This window comes from Procambarus clarkii, chromosome 89, assembly GCF_040958095.1.
Source record: "Procambarus clarkii isolate CNS0578487 chromosome 89, FALCON_Pclarkii_2.0, whole genome shotgun sequence".
In the NCBI taxonomy this organism is placed as follows: domain Eukaryota; kingdom Metazoa; phylum Arthropoda; class Malacostraca; order Decapoda; family Cambaridae; genus Procambarus; species Procambarus clarkii.
In genome coordinates this window covers 7,156,212-7,178,843 of record NC_091238.1, presented here as the reverse complement: position 1 = coordinate 7,178,843, position 22,632 = coordinate 7,156,212, and the positions used below count along the sequence as shown (strand labels likewise).

The 22,632-nt window shown below is 38.0% G+C and overlaps 2 protein-coding genes across 12 annotated transcripts in view; one reads left to right on the top strand and one right to left on the bottom strand.

Moving 5' to 3' along the window:
* LOC123773458 (OTU domain-containing protein 3) overlaps positions 1 to 7,357 on the top strand; it is a 43,209-nt gene extending 35,852 nt beyond the window's left edge. For all 8 annotated transcript variants that reach the window (XM_069317882.1, XM_069317885.1, XM_069317881.1 and 5 more), the window contains 2 exons: positions 900 to 1,072; positions 3,526 to 7,357. In XM_069317882.1, coding sequence (XP_069173983.1) covers positions 900 to 1,072; positions 3,526 to 3,696 — 344 coding nt within the window. In that variant the 3' untranslated portion in view covers positions 3,697 to 7,357. The remainder of the gene's footprint in view (positions 1 to 899; positions 1,073 to 3,525) is intronic.
* Positions 7,358 to 9,593: 2,236 nt separating this feature from the next.
* Positions 9,594 to 22,632, bottom strand: part of PhKgamma (phosphorylase kinase gamma) — a 50,438-nt gene continuing 37,399 nt past the window's right edge. For 2 of the 4 annotated variants that reach the window (XM_045767249.2, XM_045767248.2), the window contains exons 10-12: positions 20,336 to 20,377; positions 19,896 to 20,054; positions 9,594 to 15,675 (exon numbers count right to left, since the gene is read on the bottom strand). In XM_045767249.2, coding sequence (XP_045623205.1) covers positions 15,529 to 15,675; positions 19,896 to 20,054; positions 20,336 to 20,377 — 348 coding nt within the window. In that variant the 3' untranslated portion in view covers positions 9,594 to 15,528. The remainder of the gene's footprint in view (positions 15,676 to 19,895; positions 20,055 to 20,335; positions 20,378 to 22,632) is intronic. The other 2 variants (XM_045767250.2, XM_069317879.1) reach the window with 1 other exon arrangement.

Sequence of the window (22,632 nt, the reverse complement as noted above, 5' to 3'; positions counted from 1 at the left end):
TTGAACACCACATGGCCACCATACATGAGATCAATCAACACCGAAGGACTAAGCTCAAAATCATTAAAATACTTGCTGCTTCAATAGTCACACTTGCAACATACATCAAAGCAGCTTCCACACATCCTTGGTGGTGCATGCTGTAGTGGTGAAGGCAGTGAAATGATGGTGTTTGGTGTCATGTGGGCAGCTTGAGATGAGATTCTTGAGATTCACTATTGGCCTCTTTCTGGCTGTCTAGAGGTGGCAACTACAGTGGCACTTTCAGGCCTAATAACACCGTCTGGGGCAGAGGATTACAGTGATATCACCATAGGCCAAAATTTCTTTCAAGTTTTCCCTATCTCAACCAACTGCAGATTGTCTTTTAGTTATTTTTCTATTAATTTGTATTTGTAATTAGGGTGACTTGTTGGCAAAGGAGGCTTTAATCAGATATCAAAGATGGCTGATCTGGATTAATACCTTGCATGATTACTTGGCTGTAATCATGCAAGCTAACACAGTCTCCATTTCTTTCTATGAAGTGAGCATATTTGGAAAAAACCTGTTCACATTATTGTGAGGTCTAGGGATACTATATGTACATGTTATTATATCTACACCTTTATCTCAACCTTGACACTCTGCATGGAATTAGTCTGTTTAATTAAAGTATAGTATGACTAAGCTGTGTGCTTCAGGTAAATGGACTAAATCAGAACCCAAAAAATAATTGTGGAGTGCATTTCCACATTTCCACAGAATCCAAATTGGGTAATTATTTAATCAAATAACCATTAATCTCCAATAAAATTTTGTCTTTAGAATAGGATTTTTTATAATAAAGACTTGTTTTATTTTTTATATAAAAGAATAGTAACATTAATTTTTTAAGTATAAATTCATCTCTTGTTTAGGAGAATACCCACAAACTACCTCTAACAGTAGTAGTGGTCTCTGGGCTCCAAATGGTACAGGATCTCGTATATTCGGAGAAAATGCTGCTGCACCTCCTCCACCTTCTATTCATCCAAGCTATCAGAAGAAGACTCCGCAAGAGAAGATTCAGCAACGCCTACGTGCACAACAGGTATATTATGTGAAGAGATACATTTATTAATTTGTAATTATTCTAAGATGTTTCACTTGGGTGCTTCCTAAGAAAAGATCTATCCTGGTCCCAAAAATGTGCAGCAAAGCAGCAGAGATCTTTTCAGTTAGTCGCTGTTGGTTGATCACGGAACGCTCACTCATAAATACTAAAAACCTTTTCAAGACCTACTTTGCATCAGAGACTGCCAAATAGCCCACAATAGCTGTTGCCCCTCTAATAATTTACCAGATGGCAGCACCCATGCCAACACCTGATCCCCTACCTTGAGCCAATCACTTTCTTCTTGATTGTTCTCTATAGTGATTTGGAAGGCTCAAGACTGGATTCATTTAAACTACTTATTTTTTATCCTTAAAAACTTTACTTTCATTGAGCAGTGTGGCTGGCTGGTTCACTCTTCTTTGTAAGAATGAAATTCCAAAATCTCTGATGGGATTTTGTTTGCTGTCTTGTTTGACATGTCTTCTTGTGAATTTAATTGCACATGGAGGAATCTGCTCATTCTCTTTCCCATTGGTGATGGTTCTTGTGGACAGGGGCACTCTTTGTTTGTCAGAACTTTGTCTTCATGGCAGCCTAGATCTGCTGGGTAGCGACTGTTCTCCTGGATCACCTTTTCCTGCTTCAGTCTGTTCAGTGTAGATGGTGGTAAACAGGAATTCTTTCTTGTGGTTTTGTGAAAAGTTTGCCCTCAGTGAAGATGCCAACAGTGGTATGGGCAGTTTAATTTTGGACTGAAAGGGTTTCTGTAGATACCCTTCACCTGAGATGGTCCCAATAGAATTTCTATTCCATGTCCTGTTTCAGGTTCTTCTTGGGCCTTTCATGTTGGAGACTTACTGATAGTGTTTTCTTTCTTTTTCTTTGGATTCACCTCTCCATGAGATCAGCATTTACTCCTCTACCAATTGTCTCGTGCTGTATATGTATGCTGGGCCTGATGTCCCAGGGCACTGACATTCTCGGGTAAGCTTCTTTTTGTTCCTTTATATAAATTTCTCATTTCAGGTTCTCACGTCTTGTGGTGATGTGCTATGGGTTTCTTATGTGAGACACTGCAGGAAGTAAGCCCTAGGGAGCCACTGCCCTGTTTACCCTATGTACCTGATGGTTCTAGGCATGTTAGTTCAGTATAGATTGTCACTGATGGCCTCACCTTGCTTCTGGTTGACTAGCGTCACCATCTTGTGGCAGGAGGGGATAGCGACGAGGTGCTATTTTGGTGTATTTGAAGTACTGTAGTTGTGATTTTGTTTGCTATTCGTTCTAATAAAATATTTATCTGTTCATTTTTTTTAGTTTTTGTCACTTCTCTTTAGCCATATTGGCAGGATTTTCTTTGTGTCGGGTATAATGACTTGTTCAGCTTCTCCTTGTTTTGAGGGGCCATTACTGTGGTACCAGATGCTGATAGGTCATAAGATGGGGTATCAGCACATAAGGTTTTGGGAGCCATTGAGGGGCACCCACAAAGAAGCATTTCATTATTTTTAAAGTTGTATTTATAATTATATGGGAAGAATGCACCAACTTCTTAGAAATGGTATAATAATGGAGATACCTTCACCCTCGCCAAAAATTACTCGATGATTTTTTTTGTTTATAGACTAAGAGTGCAGTAGTTAGAAGATGATAGGAATCACTTTACCTTAAGTGAAAGTAGGAAGTATTAACATTATTGTAAAATTGTAAAATAAATACAGAACAGTAATTGTACACATTTGTGCTTGTGCTGGTTGTATTTTGAGGATGTCAAATGAAGTATAATCTATGATCTACAGTCGTATATACTGTATTGTACTGTATATATACAGGTACATTTTATATAAAAAAGTTAATACAGTGGTGCCTTCATTTATAAATTTAATCCAGTCCCAGAGATGGCTCGTAACTCAAAAATTCATAACCACGAAACGAATTTTCCCATAAGAAATAAGGTAAATTGAATTAATCTGTTCCACATTCCCAAAAATATTAACTTCAAAATACCTTTCATACATAATAAACACAAATATTTTGTACTATAGTATGTACAAGTTATAGCTTACCTTTATTGATGATTCTTGTTGGTGTATGGAAGACAGTGAGGAGGGGGAGGGAGGGGAGGTGTTAGTGTTTGAAAGGGACGTCCCCTTCCATTATAACATCAAGCAGTGATGACTTCTCTGCGGTACTTTCTCTCCTACATTTTGCCTGCATACCACTAGGATCTGGTTGTGGCTCATTGCTTGTATTTCTCTCTTAACACTTGCTCGTTAACGACGCAGTATGGCGTAAAAAATTTAGCAGACGAATGCTCGTTAACGACGCAGTATTGCGTAAAAAATTTAGTAGACGAATGCTCGTTAACGACGCAGTATGGCATCTTTTTTTTTTTTTTTTACCAATTTGTGTAAAAATATAATGACACTAACATTGTTTTCTTACAGCATATCTCCAATGCCAAGCGCAAAGAATTAAAGAAGCAGTTAAGGAAACAACAAGCACACGATCGTAAACGACAACACCAAGCTGGTCTTGATACTGATGAGGTAACCTCCAACTCTAATGATGAGTCTGAGGTAATCATTGTTAAAGATATTGGGTGTCTGAGTATCTAGTTATTAGTTGATAAGGTCTTTTTTGAAATGATAACTAGTAAATGTTCCATTATATCAAGGCCAGGAATGGAGTGCTGACTTAATGGCTACAACAATGTCATTAATGTTAGCTTCATAAAGTATGTATGACAATATTGTTGACATAATCCAGAAGCTATACAAAAATATTCAACATGAGATATTTGCTAAAAGTATTGTATAGTTTTAACATAAATGTGGATATATCATTGTAATCTATATTTTGATGTTTATAAATTTCCACTAGTTTTAAAATTCACAAAGTGACAGATGCTCAGCATTCAATATTTTTCTCAGAAATGATGTGTGTTCCAATACTGGTATATTTTACTGGTATGCTGTATAAGTAATTATAAATAGAGAAGTCATAAAACTAGTCCTACATTAAGTTAGCTTTTACTACAATCTTGAGCAAACAATGTAACGATGTAAAAATCTTTATGGCTACATGCTCGACCCCTTGGATCCATAGGTAAAAACACCAAAGGAATACTTCAGTGTGATCAAATATACAGTACAGTAGATGAATAATATTTTTTAAGTGAGCAACTTTACATTTTTCTGGGCTCGCATTGTAATGTTTATTTCCAACAAACCTTATTTGACTGCACACTCAGCCTTGTAATCAAGGTAGTTTATAATTTACGAATTAGAGATTTTATTTATTTTGTGGGTGATCCTAAGTATCTAAGTATATACTGTTGTGAATGTCTTGAGAATCTGCATTTTTCTGACAATTATGCTTTTTATTGATATCAAGACAAACTTGGCTGTCATCTGAATTTGAAAAGCTTATCAGTAAATAAGAACGAACTTCCTCTGTAATTAGAGGCTTTGGTGTGAACACTGACTTTTGGACACAATGCATATTAAACATTATATTGAAACCAATGTGGGATCTATTTAATTATTATACCTTTTTGATATTTGAACTTACAATTGCTTTAACCCTACAAAAATACAAATTTGTGGATACATAAAGTAAAATTTTCTACAGTTAATACTATATATGTATATTTGTGAGCAGGAAAATATTGTTATGATCTAGCAGCTCTATTGGAATAATTGACTGAAGTACAAGTACCTCACTGAACACTGTAGACTGTACAAGTACCTCACTGAACACTGTAGACTAGCACAAAAAGTACCTTCAAATCAATTTTAACCGATCTTAAAAGGAAGTTCTGTGACTTAGGACACGTAGGTCATGAATACAAATTTCACCATTTTTTTGTTGGCATTGCATATGAAATATACTTTCAAACAAAGGGAGAAGAGCTTTAGCTTTAAATTTTCAGTATCTTTTCCTGCATGTGTAAGCTGGCATGCATGTGGACTCTGATGAGATACTTTGTTAGACTGGATGTGTTGCAAGTGAAGTACAATACTTGTCTGTTTCTTTCTCAATAAGAAATGGAAGGAAAATATTAGTTTTTTCCAGCATTACTGTAGATTATGTGGAGTATGAGACATTGAAACGAGGCACTAGGTGGATGTGCTATGTACTTGGGGCCAAAGAAAAATGACATCAGAGGATAGATAGCTACATCAAGTACAATTTTTGTTAGTCTTGAAGTTCTGTACTATATTGTATTTAGTTAACACAAGCACACAAACATTTAATGTTAAGAAAGATTAGTTTTCTTTCTATTTTAAATTGTCACATGTATGTACAGTGGACCCTTCAAAATCCAGATCTCCATATAACGTTTGCATTAAACATTTGACCAAATCTGACCATCAGATCTCCACTCTGATATTCTGTGTCAAAAAAAATCTGATTCTAGACAGGATTCTAATACATCATAAAATCAGGATTAAGTAATTTCCATCAGGTGGTATTTTGTTTTTAAAATTTGTTATTCTTGTCATACAGTAAAGGTCGGAGTGGAGGTGCCAGAAACCTCATTCTGAAAATTGTTCATTGTACAGTATCGCCATAAGTATTAATTAAAAAGGAGCCCCATGATATTTTATTGAAAATTTTGAACAAAAGAGTTCTGGGCATGATTCATTTACGCTGTTTAGGGATCAAGACCATACTTTTGAACAAGCAAGTCTTAGGGTGTGGGAAATAATTCAGATGACAGAAGTTTCTTCAGTTAGGTTCTCTTGGTGGATAGCAAATGTATGACAGATTGAAAATAAAATTTTGCTGGGATAAAGTTGCTCATAGACCAATGGGGAAACTTAGGGTATGAATGGTAATTATTAGAAAATTAAGATTATTTGCAATTGTACTATTTGCACTGAATAGTTCAGCACTATATATAATAATCCAGATTTTGGAGGGTCAACTGTAGCTAGTGTGTAACGATTAAATATCTGCATTGTGAAACCTATTGGTGACTTCACTTGTATAATAAACAGATTAATATTTAATATACTTCTGTAAATGTTGTGCATATTGCTATTGAATTTTTACTTGGGAGGGCTTGTATGCTCACTAAATAGAATTTTTTTAGAGAAAATTGTTTGTCCTGCTCTACTTGGAATGAAAACAGTAAACCCTGTATAAGGAGTCTAAACAGGTGCAATTAAGTATTTTATATAAAAATCAGAAAGGTTAAATAATGTTTCCATTTTATTAAGAAAATTCAGTCAAGTCATGTGTATTTTGATCATAATATACGATGATAAAAAGATGCAGTAATAATTTTAAAAGTGTCAGGGATTTTTGAGAGAGAAAGCATGAAATATGCTTTGGAAAAACAAACATAATGAAAAGAAATAATACACAGTAATTAAACCAGTCATATATTTTGTGTATTAAAATTTATACAAATCTGGCAGATTTATTCATCTTTTAGAGTGAAACTGACATGTTCTCTTTCCTGTTCTTTTGAGTAATGTCATCAGCATCTTAAGTAAGCAATATCTGGCTTTAAAGTTTAACATAGCTTTTGCACCTGGTGCATTTATACCTCCCAACATTCCAATTCTTTGTCGACTTTCTCTTGAAGCAGTGAATGTAGGTTGTTTTGAGGCATTTCTGCTGTAATTTGTTCTACTACTCAATACATACAAGTATTGTCTTTAATCTTTCAAAAAGCTGGTTGTGTGTTAAAAAATTTCTACCCGTGTGCCCTTGTTCTGTTATTTCAGCTGGAAAAGGCATTGTTTATCTGCTGTCTATAGTCTTAATTCCCCGGTGTCATGTATGTTATCATTATATCGCTTCTTGTCCTGTCTTTTGGTGCCGAGAGATTCAGTTCTTCTAGCTCGTACCTCTTATCTCTTGTACCAGTTTCTTAGCATATTTTGACTCAATTTTCTTCTTGTGAATTATTAAATTTGAGTTTCATGCTTTGTTATTGTTGTAGGACTGGTTTAATGTATGGTCTAATGTATAGTATTTTGAAAATTTCCTTGTTTAAATTATTGAATGTTATCTTTATGTTTGCCAGTTTTGCAGATCATGCTGATGTTACATCTATTCCATAGGTCTCTTCTTTGTTGATCCGTATAACTCTCCCTCATACTGTACTTGGAGTCCTCAACTTAAGACACAATTCATTCCTGACAACCATTTATAAGATGTTTGGTTCTTTGGAACTTTCCCACAGGGGCTATGAAATGAATGGGAATTAGGTTCCTGGCCACCAAAAATTCTCAACATTTAATAAATTTTTAAGAAAATAAATGAACACTCGTTTCATTTACCTTGAATACTGAAGTTGTATCATACTGTAACAGAGGTTTATTGATGACTTGAGATTAATTACTGCTGGAAGAGCAGGCAGGTGATGCTGAAGTAGAACCTAAATAGAAGTTGTGATTTGAGGAATTTGTTGATTTTGGGTCAAGACTTTAGAAAAAGTAAGTTATGGATGATGTAGAAGTTTTTCATCTCTCCCGGAGTTGGGGTCTATTGTCTCAAAATTGCTGTGGCTTCATTAATATTCTTAGAAGACCTCTGCCATTGTTTCTGTTGGAGTAGCTTTGGGTGGAAAGCTCCTTTACTCCCTTTGCAGCCAAATTCATTTTTAATCTCAGAAAGCTCCTCTGAATCAGAGTCCAGCAGCTGTTCTACTTCCTCTTTCTCAAGACAGCGATCCTTTTTCTCTGTTAGTTGTACAAACGTTTTGGTTAGTTTCATTTATTCATGAAACCCTACTTGCAATTATTTACAAATGAAGGAGTGAGGAGGAATGTATCTCCATATTTTACATATGTAATGCTCCCATTTAGTAAGATGCCCATAATTTTTTAAATAGTAATCAACTTAACGAAAATGACTTGGCATGTCTACTCATGGCCTGATCATGAGGGTGGTCAATGCCAGTTCTCAGCCCTGGCTGACCACTGACCCTTGGCCACAGCCCATGATTAACTGTAGGCTATAGCTGATATGAGCATCAGCCACCCCATGTTCAGTGGCTTGTATCAGATGTTAAAACTCACAGAGAAGCATCTATCCCGGTTGACATTAGCTTATGAACTGGTGCTAGGCAGCCAGTGTGGTGAGGTCCGGGGCCCTCCCCTCCCCCTCTCGGGGAGGGGTGGGCTACATGGACGAGCGGCGCGGCAGTAAAGTGTGATGTTTGTTAGTTTGCTTGTTTCATTGGGATTGAAGGGAGTTTCTATCTCTGTTTGGTTTTTGTTTTAGTTTCTTGCCATGTGGGGTTTTTGTTTTGTTATGCCTACCTTTCTGGGTGCCTAACCCCGGTTGATGGTAGATAAGGAAAACCCCAACCACAAGGGGATTTTCCAGGGCCATTGCTCCCTAAAACCTCTCTGAAGGGGCCAGGTTCTGGCGCTGGTCCCTGGTATGCCTGAACTCCTTAGCTAATGTCCCTGTCTAATATAACATACATTAGCCTGATAAACTCCAGGGAGCCGTAGGGGCTCCCTCACAGAAAATCTGATTACACACAAGAAATTTATGATATATAACAGAAATGCTGAAAAAATAAGGATGGGTTTTACTATGGCAGATGGAATCCTAGGCTCAGAACTCAGATGGAGCAGAGGTGCAGGCCATAGTCACAACAGGGAGAAACATTGTGCTAATAACACCCACATGGAGCTCCATAAACCCCAGGTCCCAGACACGGACAGCAGGCATGTACAAGAATGCCAAATGTGCAGCTTACTCCTGCACAGCAGTGGCCACCTTCCCGGCTTCTGACTCGAGACAAGCAGGCTTCCACAAAACGGCAACTCTAAATGCAGATGGAGAAAGAGAACTTCAGCCACATAATTGAAGGTTCACAATGAGCTACAGTCACGAGGTATAAAAGAAAAAAATCATTAAAAGAGGGCACCAAGCAGAGGAGACTGTAGCAACGACATAAGAAAGGGCGGCTCCAAGACACAAAAGTCGGTGCATTTTCTCAAATTAAGTGCTATAAGTTTTTGGTTAACACAAATCCCAATTAAGAGTTAAACTGATTTCTTCTTTGTTTACATCTACTTTGCATAATTTTTCCTTTCTTCTCTACCACTACATTAATTATATCCATACTCACTGTATATCTACAGGTATTTCCTGCCAAAAAAAAAAAATGCATACATCAGATTATTCTTCACTCCATTTGTTCATAGTATACTAAGTTCTTACCCTTCTCTTAATATTATCATTATCTTGATCTCTCATGACACCATCTATGAACATACTGAACACTGAAATGAGGGCATAACACAGCCCTGGCATACTACTTCATTAATGCTAAATTAGTTGTACATTAACCATTGATTCTTTAGAGGTGCTGTATTTCCTGAACAAGATCTCTTCACAACCTTTAATAAAATTTTCACACTCTCGATACCACCTCATTATTCTTTATTTACTTGTCGTATTCTTTCTCAGTCTATAAACACTTTACAATATTTCTTGTATGTCTTAGGATAACAAGAAGGATAATCAAAGAGTATACTGTAATTTGGTTGAATTTATTAGCATCAATAATTCTTAAATAGAAATACAGGATGGTTTATAAGACTAGAATGACCTGGAACACAGTAGGAGTGCCAGGCTGTAAGTGGGGACATAAGTGAGGGGCAAGTAAAAAAAAAAAAATTGTGTTCCTTGAATGCATGAGATTCTTAAATGCCTTGTTAAGTATTTGTTATACAAATAACCAATACAGCTTTACCACTGGACACTGTTTAGGAACTCTTAGAGAAGCTTTAGCTATACAACTGCACAGATATTCAGATGGGAATGTATTTTCACATACTCGGTAACCATTAACACTGGTATACTGTACATCTCTCTCAAACTCCTGAATTTTACTTTTTAATGCTTTTCCCCTCTTTGTACTTCTTCTCTCATGTCTCTCTTAAGAACAGTCCTCAGGCTTCTCTTACATTCTTGTTTCCTGGTGCCAATAAATGGTTTCTGCTCCAATTTTATAATAGTTTAGTGACCAGAGTACAAACTGCCAACAATGACAGTCAAAAGTAGACTTTATTTGCAGATAACATTTACTTGTGAGGGCTTCATCAAATCTAACAAGAGATACACACAGGGCTAGGATTTATAAGGGAAAAATGTTTGATGGTGTGAGGTTTAAATGCACTATATTTTAAAGTACTGTACCAGTATTAATTTGGAAAGTGGAATAGCAGTGCTACATTTTCCTCAGTTCTGTTTGACACTAATGGATTCTATACACTATCTTCTAATGTTGTTTTATTCTCTGATGAGTTTAACATCTTAAAAGCTGATGAGGTGTTGCTTCTGGTTCCTGTGTGTGATGCAAGTAGTGTCATCTACAAGGCAGGCATACTTGTGTGTTAACCTTGTCATTCAAGTTCCTGGATGTTTCTTTCATGTAAACTTTGTCAACTACTGAACTACATGGTGCAGTGAAAACCTATGCCATGGTGACCTTGTCAGTTCTGCTTTTGATGAGCACATTGATTGTAAAAGATGTTTGTGCACACACACTGTATTGGCTTTATTGCATATGTTGTCTTTTGTTTGTCTGCTTGGAAAAATGTTTTGGTGTTACAGTAGATCTTTGTTGTTTACTTTCTGCATTCTCTCTTGAAATATATAGGATAAATAAAGTTTAGGAAGGAATCTGTGATGTGTTAAGTGTTCGTCTTCAAGGAGTTACCGGTTACAAATCATAAATACATTCTGAAGATCAACATCCCCGCAGCCCAGTCTCTGACCAGGCCTCCTGGTTGGTAATCTGGTCAACCCAACCCGTCCTCGACTCAAGTCCATTACATCCAGCGGTCGACCCCACACTCATTCATAAATTTTACATGCTGTTCATTCAAAACAGGAATTTTCTCAAATATAAATTAATATTATAATATATTAGCATATTGTGCATATATAAGGTTAGGTTAGGTGTTTAGGTTCTGTTTGGGATTATTTTAATTTGTTGTAAGTGGGTGAAGCATTTACATCGTTGTGGTTCGAACAAAATTCGTTAGTGAAGCACTTGTTCTGAAACTGTTCGAACGTCATCGGTCGTGAGAAGTGTATAAACCATCTTTCATTCATAAACAGGGGGTTTGGGGGGGTGCATAGAATCACTTTTGGGTCTTTGTTTGGAGTACAGGCTGGGTCAACCAGGCTGTTGGACGCAGGTGCTCGCAGCCTGATGTAAGGATCATTATATCTCGTTTTCTAGACACCCTTCCTCTACTGTTCAATGATTTAATCAATTTGTCAATTTGTATATATGGTACAATTATTAAACTTCTACTTCAGCTCTCAATTCTATCATCAATTAGTGATGCACTTGCAAATTTATTTCTAAAATTAATTGAAACAGGACCATTCTCCAGCACTGAAATGGCTTTCTTCTGTTGACAATATTTTGATTAGTGCACCACACCACATCACCTGGATAATCTTAGGAATAGACATGGTAAGTAGACCATACTATACAATTTACTTAAAAGAAATATGACTGTCCTTGACACAGTAATAATGAAAAATGTAGCAAGCCAAGTTTAAAATCTACAGGAAGCCTACGTACATAAATGACAATTTTACTCTGAACATATTGCATAAAACAGAAAAAAAGAATGAAGCATGGTACTTGGATTCTTTTTCGGGGCATTTAGAGTATGTAATTAGCAGTTCCTAGAAGATGAGTATCAAAACATCACTAATTCCTTTCTAAACATTAATTATACATTGTGTTTAGTTACGGAATACAGAAAGTGAGCTTAAAAAATCAACAGTAACAATTAACAGAACAGAACTAGAATGCTGGCTTATTCTCTGAACACACACACACACAACTACATCACCAACACCACAATACAATTACCTGTATGACCACTGTAAATGACACCAACAAAGAAAATTTATTTTTGTGACCCCCACTGACTAAATCCCTCAAGTACGTAAATTACAACTTGCTTAAAACTGTCTCATATCTGACACACAATCATTCAACTTACACTATTTATAAGCACGGTGTATCTCTGTTAGACATGATAAAATCCTCACAGCCACATAATTGTCTACAAACAAAGCCTACTCTCAATTTGGTATTTTTCTATACTTATATAAAACCAGCATAATAGATATAGTTAAAGAATCATATAATTAATATATTTATTAATGAACACTGTACATACTGGGACTGCATGTATTTAGTTTTAAAAACCTTTGCATAGACGTGAAAATTTTAAATACTGTATATTTTATTACTGAACTTTTGATTATAATTCTATTATTTATATTTGTGAGGAATTCACCAAATAGCACTATGTATACAGTAGTAACTATTTTTGTAAAAAATTCTTTTCAATTTTCTAAAAAAAAATTAGAACATATTTGGTACCTAACAGAAATATTTATCCAAGGCAGAAACATCTTGTACTGTATTTCTATACCTCTTCTTATTGGTATCGTATAGCTCTTGGTTTGTACACATGTCTATATGTTAAGCCAACAGATGTATTTGGTATTTCCTTTACATCTGTATTTCAGGTAGTGCACAACAGACAAGAGCATCTGATATACTGTACTTAAACTGCTATTTCTCAAAATTACACCATTTCACAGATATAGATATTAGGTGCTTGAAAATGAGAGCGAGACAAAATCTTACAACACTAACTATAAAATGATAACTGCAGAGAAGAAATTTTATATTGTTATTGAACACTGCAGAAATTCCTTCAAAGTGGTATTGCATACATTGTAAATAGTTATGAGGTGGCACTGTAAAAATGCTACCAGCTACAATATAATACTGGTACATGTATTATATACACAAATATCACATGCTCATTATATGCGTCCATAATGTAATAATAAAGAATGTCGGCTAAATGGCAAAAGGATCCACTACAAAATGAGGGATCAGAAAAAAAAAATTGACAATTCTTGTTAGATTTACCATGAATAAGTATTTGTCTAACCATTAAATACACCACACACATACTGCTGTGTCAGAAGCAAGCAGTAATTCAGCAGTGTGAAGAATGTGCCCCTTCCCTCAGTCCATATACCAGTTACTAATCATGTGTTTCAATTTAAAAGATTTTGTTCAGAAAACATAAAACAAGTTAATAATTAAAACAATATAGTTTTAAGGATCTTTTAAATAACAGCACTATAATAAGATTTTTTTTTACAAAATAAAAAGCACTTTTAATTTTTAGTAAAGAATTAACCGATACATTTACTAATGTAAAAGGAGTTTGATATGTATGAGAAGCAACACAGTATAATCTAATTATTATACTTAAATTATTAGGTAGAATATTGGTAAAAAATACGTGTCTGATGTGATCGCTTAGATGTCACGTGCTATGGGGTCAAAATTAGTAGGTTCCTCCTTGCTTGGGTGCCATAACAAAGAATTCACATTCAAACAACCACTTTTACCTGTGTAAATACTGTACTCAAAGATATTTTATATACTGCGGTGCCTAAAATTAATTTGAAATTCAGGTTTCAACCAAATAAGAAATTCAATATTAAATATTTTTGCAAAGATAATGCTGTTAGATATGATATGCTTAACTCTTTCCAGTATTTATAACAACATTTTTATGACATTAAAACGTAAAATGTATATATTATGTGACCAACATAGTGTACATATCTAGTAATACTGTAATCCAAATAATCTAAGTATTTGATGCATTATTCAACTATGCTTATCCAGATGTTGTGCATAATATGGGCTTCAGAAATAATCCTGTAATGATTTTGAATACATGTTATTAAATTTAACATAAAATGTTATATCTGGTATATGACATGTCACTTTAAGAATGCACTTTGACCGGCACATTTGAAATAAGAAGCATGTGAATTGGTAACAATAAACTTATTACAGGTATGACATGATTACACAGACCTTCGGGCAAATTATTGCAATATTCCTCAGTATGTTTTTATATGTGGATGTGTGTACACATCTGCACTCTTGAATATACTGTACAGTACAAAAATTACACTATACAGTACATCACAAAAATTACATAGGTGAAGAGAATTCTAAATTACTGTATAATATTTAATAAAAGTGACTAGGAAAATAGGGAATTTGCGAACACATACTATATAACTCTTGCATCATCTTTTTATGCAATAAAATGGGTTTGCAAAGAGGTCCCTGCCACCTACCTTCCCTCCATGCCAGCAATAATTTTTCATGCAGGATCCTGAAGTGAACCTTTTTGGCTTGTTTTTTTTTTTTTTCCTGCATAAAACATATTGCTTTACAATTACACAACTTCATTTTTGTTAAACCCCACTTTGTGGACAGCAGTGGGAATTTTGATGCAACTACTCTTGAAAAAATACGGAAGAAATAACTGGTCTATGTTACATATACAGTAGCCTCATTTTCCACAATGAAAAAGTGGCAGATATCTTAAATGCTACTTAAAACTATGTTAACTTACATGAAAAAAAAGAAAAAAGGCTAGTATTGTTTTCTATCCAGATTTCAAGACATTTGGTGAACATATTACTCAGTATTATGAATACATTACTGTTTACTCACAAATGTATGCTGCTTAAGTTCATAGCTTCTACCTGTCACATATAACTGAAAAACTCAGGGAAGCGAGCATAAGAACATAAAACTTAAAAATACCTTAAAAGTCACACACCAAGTTTACATACACTGTACACTATCAAATGATGCTCAAGTATAGATTTGTAGACTGAAATACTGTACTGTAAATTCATACTCCAATGTTTCACATTTGTTGAATTGTTATTCCCTCCAAAAGTTTAATGAACTTCTACTATTGTATATGAAATCTGCCTAGACACACTTACAACATCAATAGATGCCAATTTTCTTTTTATTACAGTATACAGTATCTCGCTACACCACATATCTACACTTTGCATAAAATTATACAAGAAATAGATATTCTTAGAAAAAATATCTATGCACTATACAATTATAAATGGCTAAAATTAAATATAAATTATATTAGCAATTGAATTCAATTATAAAGTAGATAATCAATATTTAATCTCTGAAATAAATATTACTTATTCCAATACGAAGTCTTGCATATGCAACAAAAACCAACAAGATACTTTTTATCAATTAACTTTAAGTACCGTAGTGTACAGTAATTTTTGTGAAAACTATTCCAGAAATGAGACAATTTTTTTTGTCATAATCAATTATGATAACAATGAACAAAATAGTTTTTGCCATAATAACCTAAGAAGTAAAAATTTATACTCATAATTAACTGATGATTTTTCTAAAGTGCTTCCTACTAAAGCAAATTGTTTCACCACTAGACAATGAATAATATGTGGAACCGAATCAAGTTTATCAAAGAAACAGGTAACCTGGTATTCCATGTACTGTACATTATATTACTCTTCTGTCTATTATAGCAGAAGCTTTATGCTTTGCTCAATATCAGAGGAGCATCCACTGGAGTACGTGGAAAATCTAACTTGGGACAGTTCTGGAAGAGTGCAGCACGGTCCTGACCCTCGCCCTTCTTCACCCAGTGTCCATACACGCGGAAAGCACAATTGTCGATTACCTGTTTACGAGTAAAATAACAGAACACTGGTGACCCATTCAGATCCAAAATTTGCGAAGAGGTAACGAAAAACCAGCATTGAATGTAATGAAATGCCATTTTTTGGTTGAGCACTGGAGGCTCCCTGGAGCTGTCGGACTGATATGTGATATATTAATGTAGGGCATTAATCAATAGAGTTCAGTCTACTGGGGACCACGAGCCAGAACCTAGTCCCCTCAGAGAGGCAAGGGAGCAATGGCCTCTGGTTAGGCACTGAGGTTAGGTATCCAGAAAGGTAGACATAATAAAAACCCCACTTAGTAGGCAGGCGATGAGTCACAATAATGTGGCTGAAGTATGTTGACCAGACCACACACTAGAAAGTGAAGGCACGACGATGTTTCGGTCCATCCTGGACTATTCTGGACCACAATTGACTTGATAAGTCTGTTAACTAGGATGACCACAATCGACTTGAGAATGGTCCAGGACGGACCGAAACGTCATCGTCCCTTCACTTTCTAGTGTGTGGTCTGGTCAACAAAGAGCAGTCTGCTAACTAGGATGACTCAGGAACCTCATGACGCACCCAATAAGGAAAAGTAGAACCGAACTCAAATGAGGAAGGGTCCAGTATCTAGGCACAATCCAGGTCGTGCAGGAGGTATGCCACAAGGGCCTCCCGAACCTCATTAGGGAGGATGTGGGAAGCCGAAAACCTCTGGAAGAAAGGAACCGAAGAACCCAAGGAAACCCGGAACCGAACCCGGGGAGGAGCCAAACCCATATCAAATTCGTACAGAGTGTGGGGGAGTGGGTAAGAAAACCCCTCCCCAAGCAACAAATAGCCCTGCATCGAGAGTACCAACACCCAAGCAGGGTCAAATGGGGAACAAGCCCCCCCCCCCAAGTCAACTCCTCCCCAGCCCTGGGATCCTCCATGCCAGGACCTGGGGCAGAGCCGTCCTCTAAACCCTCCGCCCCTAAAGAAAAGGCAGTCTTTTTTTTCCCCAGCTTACTAAAATCTGGGAAAAGGAGAGGTACGCTGGTCAGACCACGACACCCTGACTGGAGGAGCAGGCCCAAATGCCTCCGTCGCCGAACCGGATGGGACAGCCCCAAGACCGTCCAAGTTTCACCACCATCTAAACTCTGCTCCGACTCCGAAACCTTCAGATGTTTGGAAGCTGGCAGCAGGGAATGGGGGGAAAGGATCAGGACAAACAACAATAGGGAAAGGACGAGGGAGTGCAAACGAAACCAAAGTCAAAACAACTAACGCACCCAAGTTCAGGCCCCTATAACCAATGCGTGGCAGCTGCGGGGCATCCAGAAAGCAAACCAACCTAATGCGTTGCAGAAATTGAAACCTTGCATGCAACGCCGAAGTCGCCTGCATCCGATTATCAGTATTAGTGGACTGGGTGAATTGGAGCACCAGCAAGGAACACCACTCACAGGACTCTGGGTCAAAGGTGTCATCGACCCAACAGGCAGCATGATGCAGGCAAACCCAGTGAATGTCACCCTGAGCCAAGGGGACAGAGCAACCTTCCAACTTGCACAAGGCGAGATGGGACCCAGAGGACGCATCCATTGGACCAATGAGCCCCAATGGGGTTTCCCATGGCCCTTAGGCTGACTGCTAAGGAAACCCTAAAGTATTGTACTGCTAATCGGTTGGCCCAAACTACCAAGAGAACAATTAAAACTGAACCCCTGCAACATGTGCAATCATGGGAACCTAGCAGGGGACCACCAGAATAACAGAGGGTGGACAATGACCAAGGGGCAGACCTCCCACCAGGCAACAAACAAAAAGAAAAAGAAAACCCAGCAAAAGTACAATGCCTTCAGGAGGAACAGAACCAGCTGCTGTGATAGTAGGTGACAAGCTGCACAGTACCTTGAGCTCATACCAGCGACAATACAGCCTCCTACCCAAGGTCAAATAGCGGCTATGAAAACCCCAGCTGATCCCAAAGGGGAGTGGGGGGGGGGGCAATCACCGAGCAGCAAAAGACCTTTACAAAGGTAGTCCCTGAACGACTTGTGGAAGATAACCCCAAGCCGCAAGGACAGTACAGAGGAACCTCGGGTGACGAGCAGCCCCATCTATGAGCATTTCAGGTAACAAGCAAGCCACTCGAAGAAAATTTGTCTCAATTGACAAGAAAACCACACTGTGCTTCCTCGTGTTCCCGCTGATTCTCGGACGCCTAAGACGCCTGATGGAAATTCGTTTTGCAAAATGAGCGTTTCACATGACGAGCTCAGTGCCGAAACGGATTAAATTCATTAATCGAGGTTCCTCTGTACTTACAGGGCACCTAGTGAAGATGGTCCTAGGCGCATGCAGCCCCAGTACTCTGTGAATTACTCCTGGCTTGCTCACCACCACACAGCAAGACAACACCGCTAAGGCACAGCACTGCAAAGAGACAGAAGCCAGAGTCGAACGACTGTCACTCAACACATCAGCCTCAGAACTGGAGTTGGATGGCCAGCACACGGGTCTGGGGCTCACTGCTTTTCCCTCCCAGGGAGGGGAAAGTTACGCAGACAGTGGTGCAGCAGCAGTTGTGACGTCATGTTTGTTTGCTTGTTTTCGGATTGGGAGTTCTGCTTGATAGTTTGGCTTTCAGTAGCAAATTTTAACCAGGTGGTGTTTGTTTTGGGACGTCTACCTTTCTGGGTGCCTAACCCAGTTGATAACAGACATGGAATGCTTCCAACCACATGGGGGTTTCTATAGGCCAATGCTCCTCGTGCTTCTCTGAGGGGGCTAGATTCTGGCTCATGGTCCCCGGTAAGCATAAAACTCCAATCGAACTGACTGATGCCACGGTCTAATACATACATATTAACCCGGTAAGCTCCAGGGAGCCGGAGGGGCTCTCCACATAATCATGTGTTAAATGTAATGAAATATCCTTTTCTGGTGATTTGCCAAAAGTTTAACTTTCAAACCATCAAGCTGCAGCCCAACACACCAGGACTCTCAAGGATTCATACCCCTAACAACCTGTTTGCTAAAGCATTGGTGCTAGGAGAAAATGACATGTTGAGCAGTAGGCAGGCGACATACTCTGCTCATAGTAGTTGTGTGGGCACTGAGAGACTTGCTAATGTTTAACAACATTGCCACTCTGTCCCCAGATGTCCCTGTTTGTCAGATGCACCAAGCATGCATCAGATGACTTTACTTCAAGTAACCCAGATGTTAAAATGCTCATGAATACAAATTCCTTCAGTAATACAGGGATATCTTATTTGGACCGCTGAAGGTGACAATGCAACTGAATTTTCACTTTAAAGTAAAAAATTTATTTTTTATACAAATTTACTCTTTTTTTGCATATTTAAAAAGGGCATTTTTATGATGACTGATGAAGATTAAGCCACCCAAGAGGTGGCACAGGCATGAATAGTCTGTAAATTGTTATGGTATATTAAAAACTGTTCTACCATTCACAATAAAACAAAAATAAGAAAAACTGTGGAATTGAGCAAATTTGGATGCAATGGATATTTGGTTGCACTGGGCAGGGTGTTACAAATTTGTTCCTTCGAGGGGAGTTTAGTATATTGTGCTTTGAAATGTTATCTTAGAATGTAATGGTGGAACCACTGTTCAATTTCATTAAAAGGAGTTTAAAATCAGTTGATTCGTAGATGTGGGAATCAACTTTTTCACCGTATACCCAATGGATTTCAAATACTGTATCTTTGTTCTGGTTATAATTTAATTTCAAAACTTCTATGCATCTTACTATATAATGCAGAATGTCCTGTTGAAATTGGGCAGTAGAGTATAGCTTCACGGTACTGTATCTTTTGTGGAAACGATTGGCGAAATCTGTCACTATGAGATGTTGGAGAAGAAATTTGTGAAACTTTTTGAAACAACTCTGAGAGTTGTGCTATTTTTTTAATTAGGCTATATTTTAATTTTTTTTAATGTTTTCATTACTTTGTGTTTTGAAATGGAAATAGTTGAGTTTGGAAACATTTTGACAATAACGTTACCCGAATATTTATAAAAACAACAAAAATATGTCCTTGACAATTGCACTTTTGTCAACAGGAAGTTTTTGCTGAAACCAGGTGCGCAGTGCAGTGGTTAACATGCGAGAGCCCGAGAACAGAACGTTCATCACCCATCTATCATGCCAACTTTTAAATATACAGTACTGTAATAATTACCACTAACACTTCACATACAAGGTAATACTAACCTTTCTAAGTGTCTTTATCCTGTATGGATCAACCCGAGTAACTGCCAGAGATACGGGTTCTGGAGTGAAGCGAAGGCGCTGTATTCTGATCACCGCACGTACACACAATACTCCAAATTGAAACATCTTCTTGGCATTGAAGGGGCGACCTTTGTAATGCTGATGAAACAGGAAAAACATTATTATTTTCCAATTACATTCAAATTTTAATGATTTTTTACACATTCCAATTTGAAGCTAACTTTTATGAATACATAGCACACAAAATTGTAAGAAATATAAGAGTTTTTATCTATTCAAATATTAAAAAAAAATGACATGAGAATTTCACTGCATAACTCAAATATATACGAATAAAATTGTGACCTAATATTAGAAATTTATATGCCATTCGAAAACATATAGAAACAAAATTGTACAAATATAAGTATCCAACTCACCTCCTTTCTGAGAGTGGCGACAATTATTTGACTCCGGCTAGGCTAGAAGATGCATATAATATGAAAAGCTACAGAACAGATTCATGCACAAACAGAAAGCAGTACAAGGAAAAATATACCTTTTAACCCTAGAAACACAGGTTATGGTTACTGAAACAAGTGCTTGTAATAAATAAGGACAATTGGTATGTAATTATCATCTACAATCAAAAGAATTGTGGAATAATGAATAAAAGAGCAACTAATCTATGTGTCAATATAATACCACTGGCAACCATCTCTGTCGCCCATAAGACTGACAACCATACAATACACACTTATCCCTGCTAATCCTGTAATTATTAAATAGTTATAAGAATAAAACTGATTATACAAGCAAGTTTAAAATGCATCAAACATAATATCTGGGATTCATCATGCATGAAGTTATTATTTACTTTAGTTTCTCCAAACTTCACTAATAACTGCACACACCATAAATAGGGTGCAAAAGATAATATTATTAAGCCAAAATGAGTAAGAATGAGGTCAAATAGGTAGGTAAACCTATGGCCCTGAGACTTGAGTATAAACAGCTGTACCCATAATCTACATTGAAACTACAGGATTATACAACATTTTTAAGTTGTGCAATGACCTCTTCAAAATTACAGGTGCAAAATAATGTTGAAAGGTATAATGTAATACAAAATAAGCAAGTGAAAACAACTCCATCCCACAATGTGTGTCCGAAATATTTGGTGAAATTAGCATGAAGTAAAAAAGAAAATAAGCTAAGAAACAAGGGAATAATAAAAAAAAGGAAATGCAGTAAATGAGGCCAAAAAACCAGTGTTGAATGTAATGAAACCCCATTTTCTGGGTGAGTTCTGGAGGCATCCCAGAGCTAAGCAGGCTGATATGTATCTAATAGCTTTCTGAGATCAGTCAAAGTCCATGGAGTTCTTGCCTACTGGGGACCACAAGCCAAAACCTGGCCCCTCTCAGAGAGGTATGAGGAGCAATGGCCTATAGAAACCCCCCGTGTGGTTGGAAGCATTCTATGCCTGCTGTCAACCGGGTCTGGCACCCAGAAAGGTAGGTGCCACAAAACAAACCCCTATCCTGGTGAAAATATTGTTACCGAAAGCCGAACGAGTGGACAGAACTCCCCAAACAAAAATTAGCAAACGGGCATGACGTCATCCCGTTGCCACACCGTTCTGTGCATCCTCCCCCCCCCCTCCCTGGGAGGAGAAAGGGGGAGCCCCAGACCCTCGCGCCGGCGATCCAACCGCCAGTTCTTAGGCTGGATGTAAAAACAATGTGAAAAACACTGCCGACTGGGAGGGAGGGATGCCGGGAAGCCTCCAGGACTCAGGGACTCTAAGGAGATACAGGTAACCCCACCTCACCCAGTCCTACCTGAAGGCGTCGACATCGATGGCCTCGCAGTCAGGAAAAGGTGCAACGTATACTGGGAGACGCCTCGACCACGCTAACACAAAGAAATCCACTTCCGGAGGCCCGAATATCCGGCAGAGCCACTGGCGTCGACCGTCTATTCCGTGGACAGGGAAATGAACTGGAACAGGCCGTCTGCCAGGACATTGGACAACCCCCCCCCCCTCCCCCAAACATGAACCACCAGGAGAGCCGGACTGATCCTCTGGGATGTGTCCACTCTTGGGGGGCCTAGCAGGGGGGTACAACCAAAATCACGTATATAGAAAGACCCACAAATGTAGAAAAGGTGCAACCAACCAAAGGCAAACCCCCCCACCAGGCAGGAAAACCCCGCAAGAGGACAACGTACCCAGGCGGAACAGAGCCAGTCGCTATAGTAGGTGATAACTAGCTGTGCAGTACCCGGTGCCCCTACCAGAAACGAAAACTACCTACCCAGAGCCAAACAAAGGCAACAAAAACTAGCCGATTCCAAGGGCGGCCAAGTACCGAGCAGTAAACGACACTGCAGAGGTAGGTGACTTGTGGAAGGTGGCCTCAAGTTTCAAGGGCAGTACTTACAGGGCACCTAGGGAAGGAAACCCTAGGTGCATGCAGCCTGAGTACCGTAGAATATTACTCTGCCACAAGGCACAGTAACTGAAATCAAAACAGGAGCCTGAGGCACCTGACCTGCCAGTATCACATCAGCCAAGAACTGGCGGTTGGATTGCCGGCATGAGGGTCTGGGGCTCCCCCTTCTCCCTCCTAGAGAGGGAAGGGTTGTGCAGACAGCGATGCAGCAACGTGATGACATCATGCTCGTTTGCTAATTTTCATTTGGAGAGTTCTGTCCACTCGTTCGGCTTTTG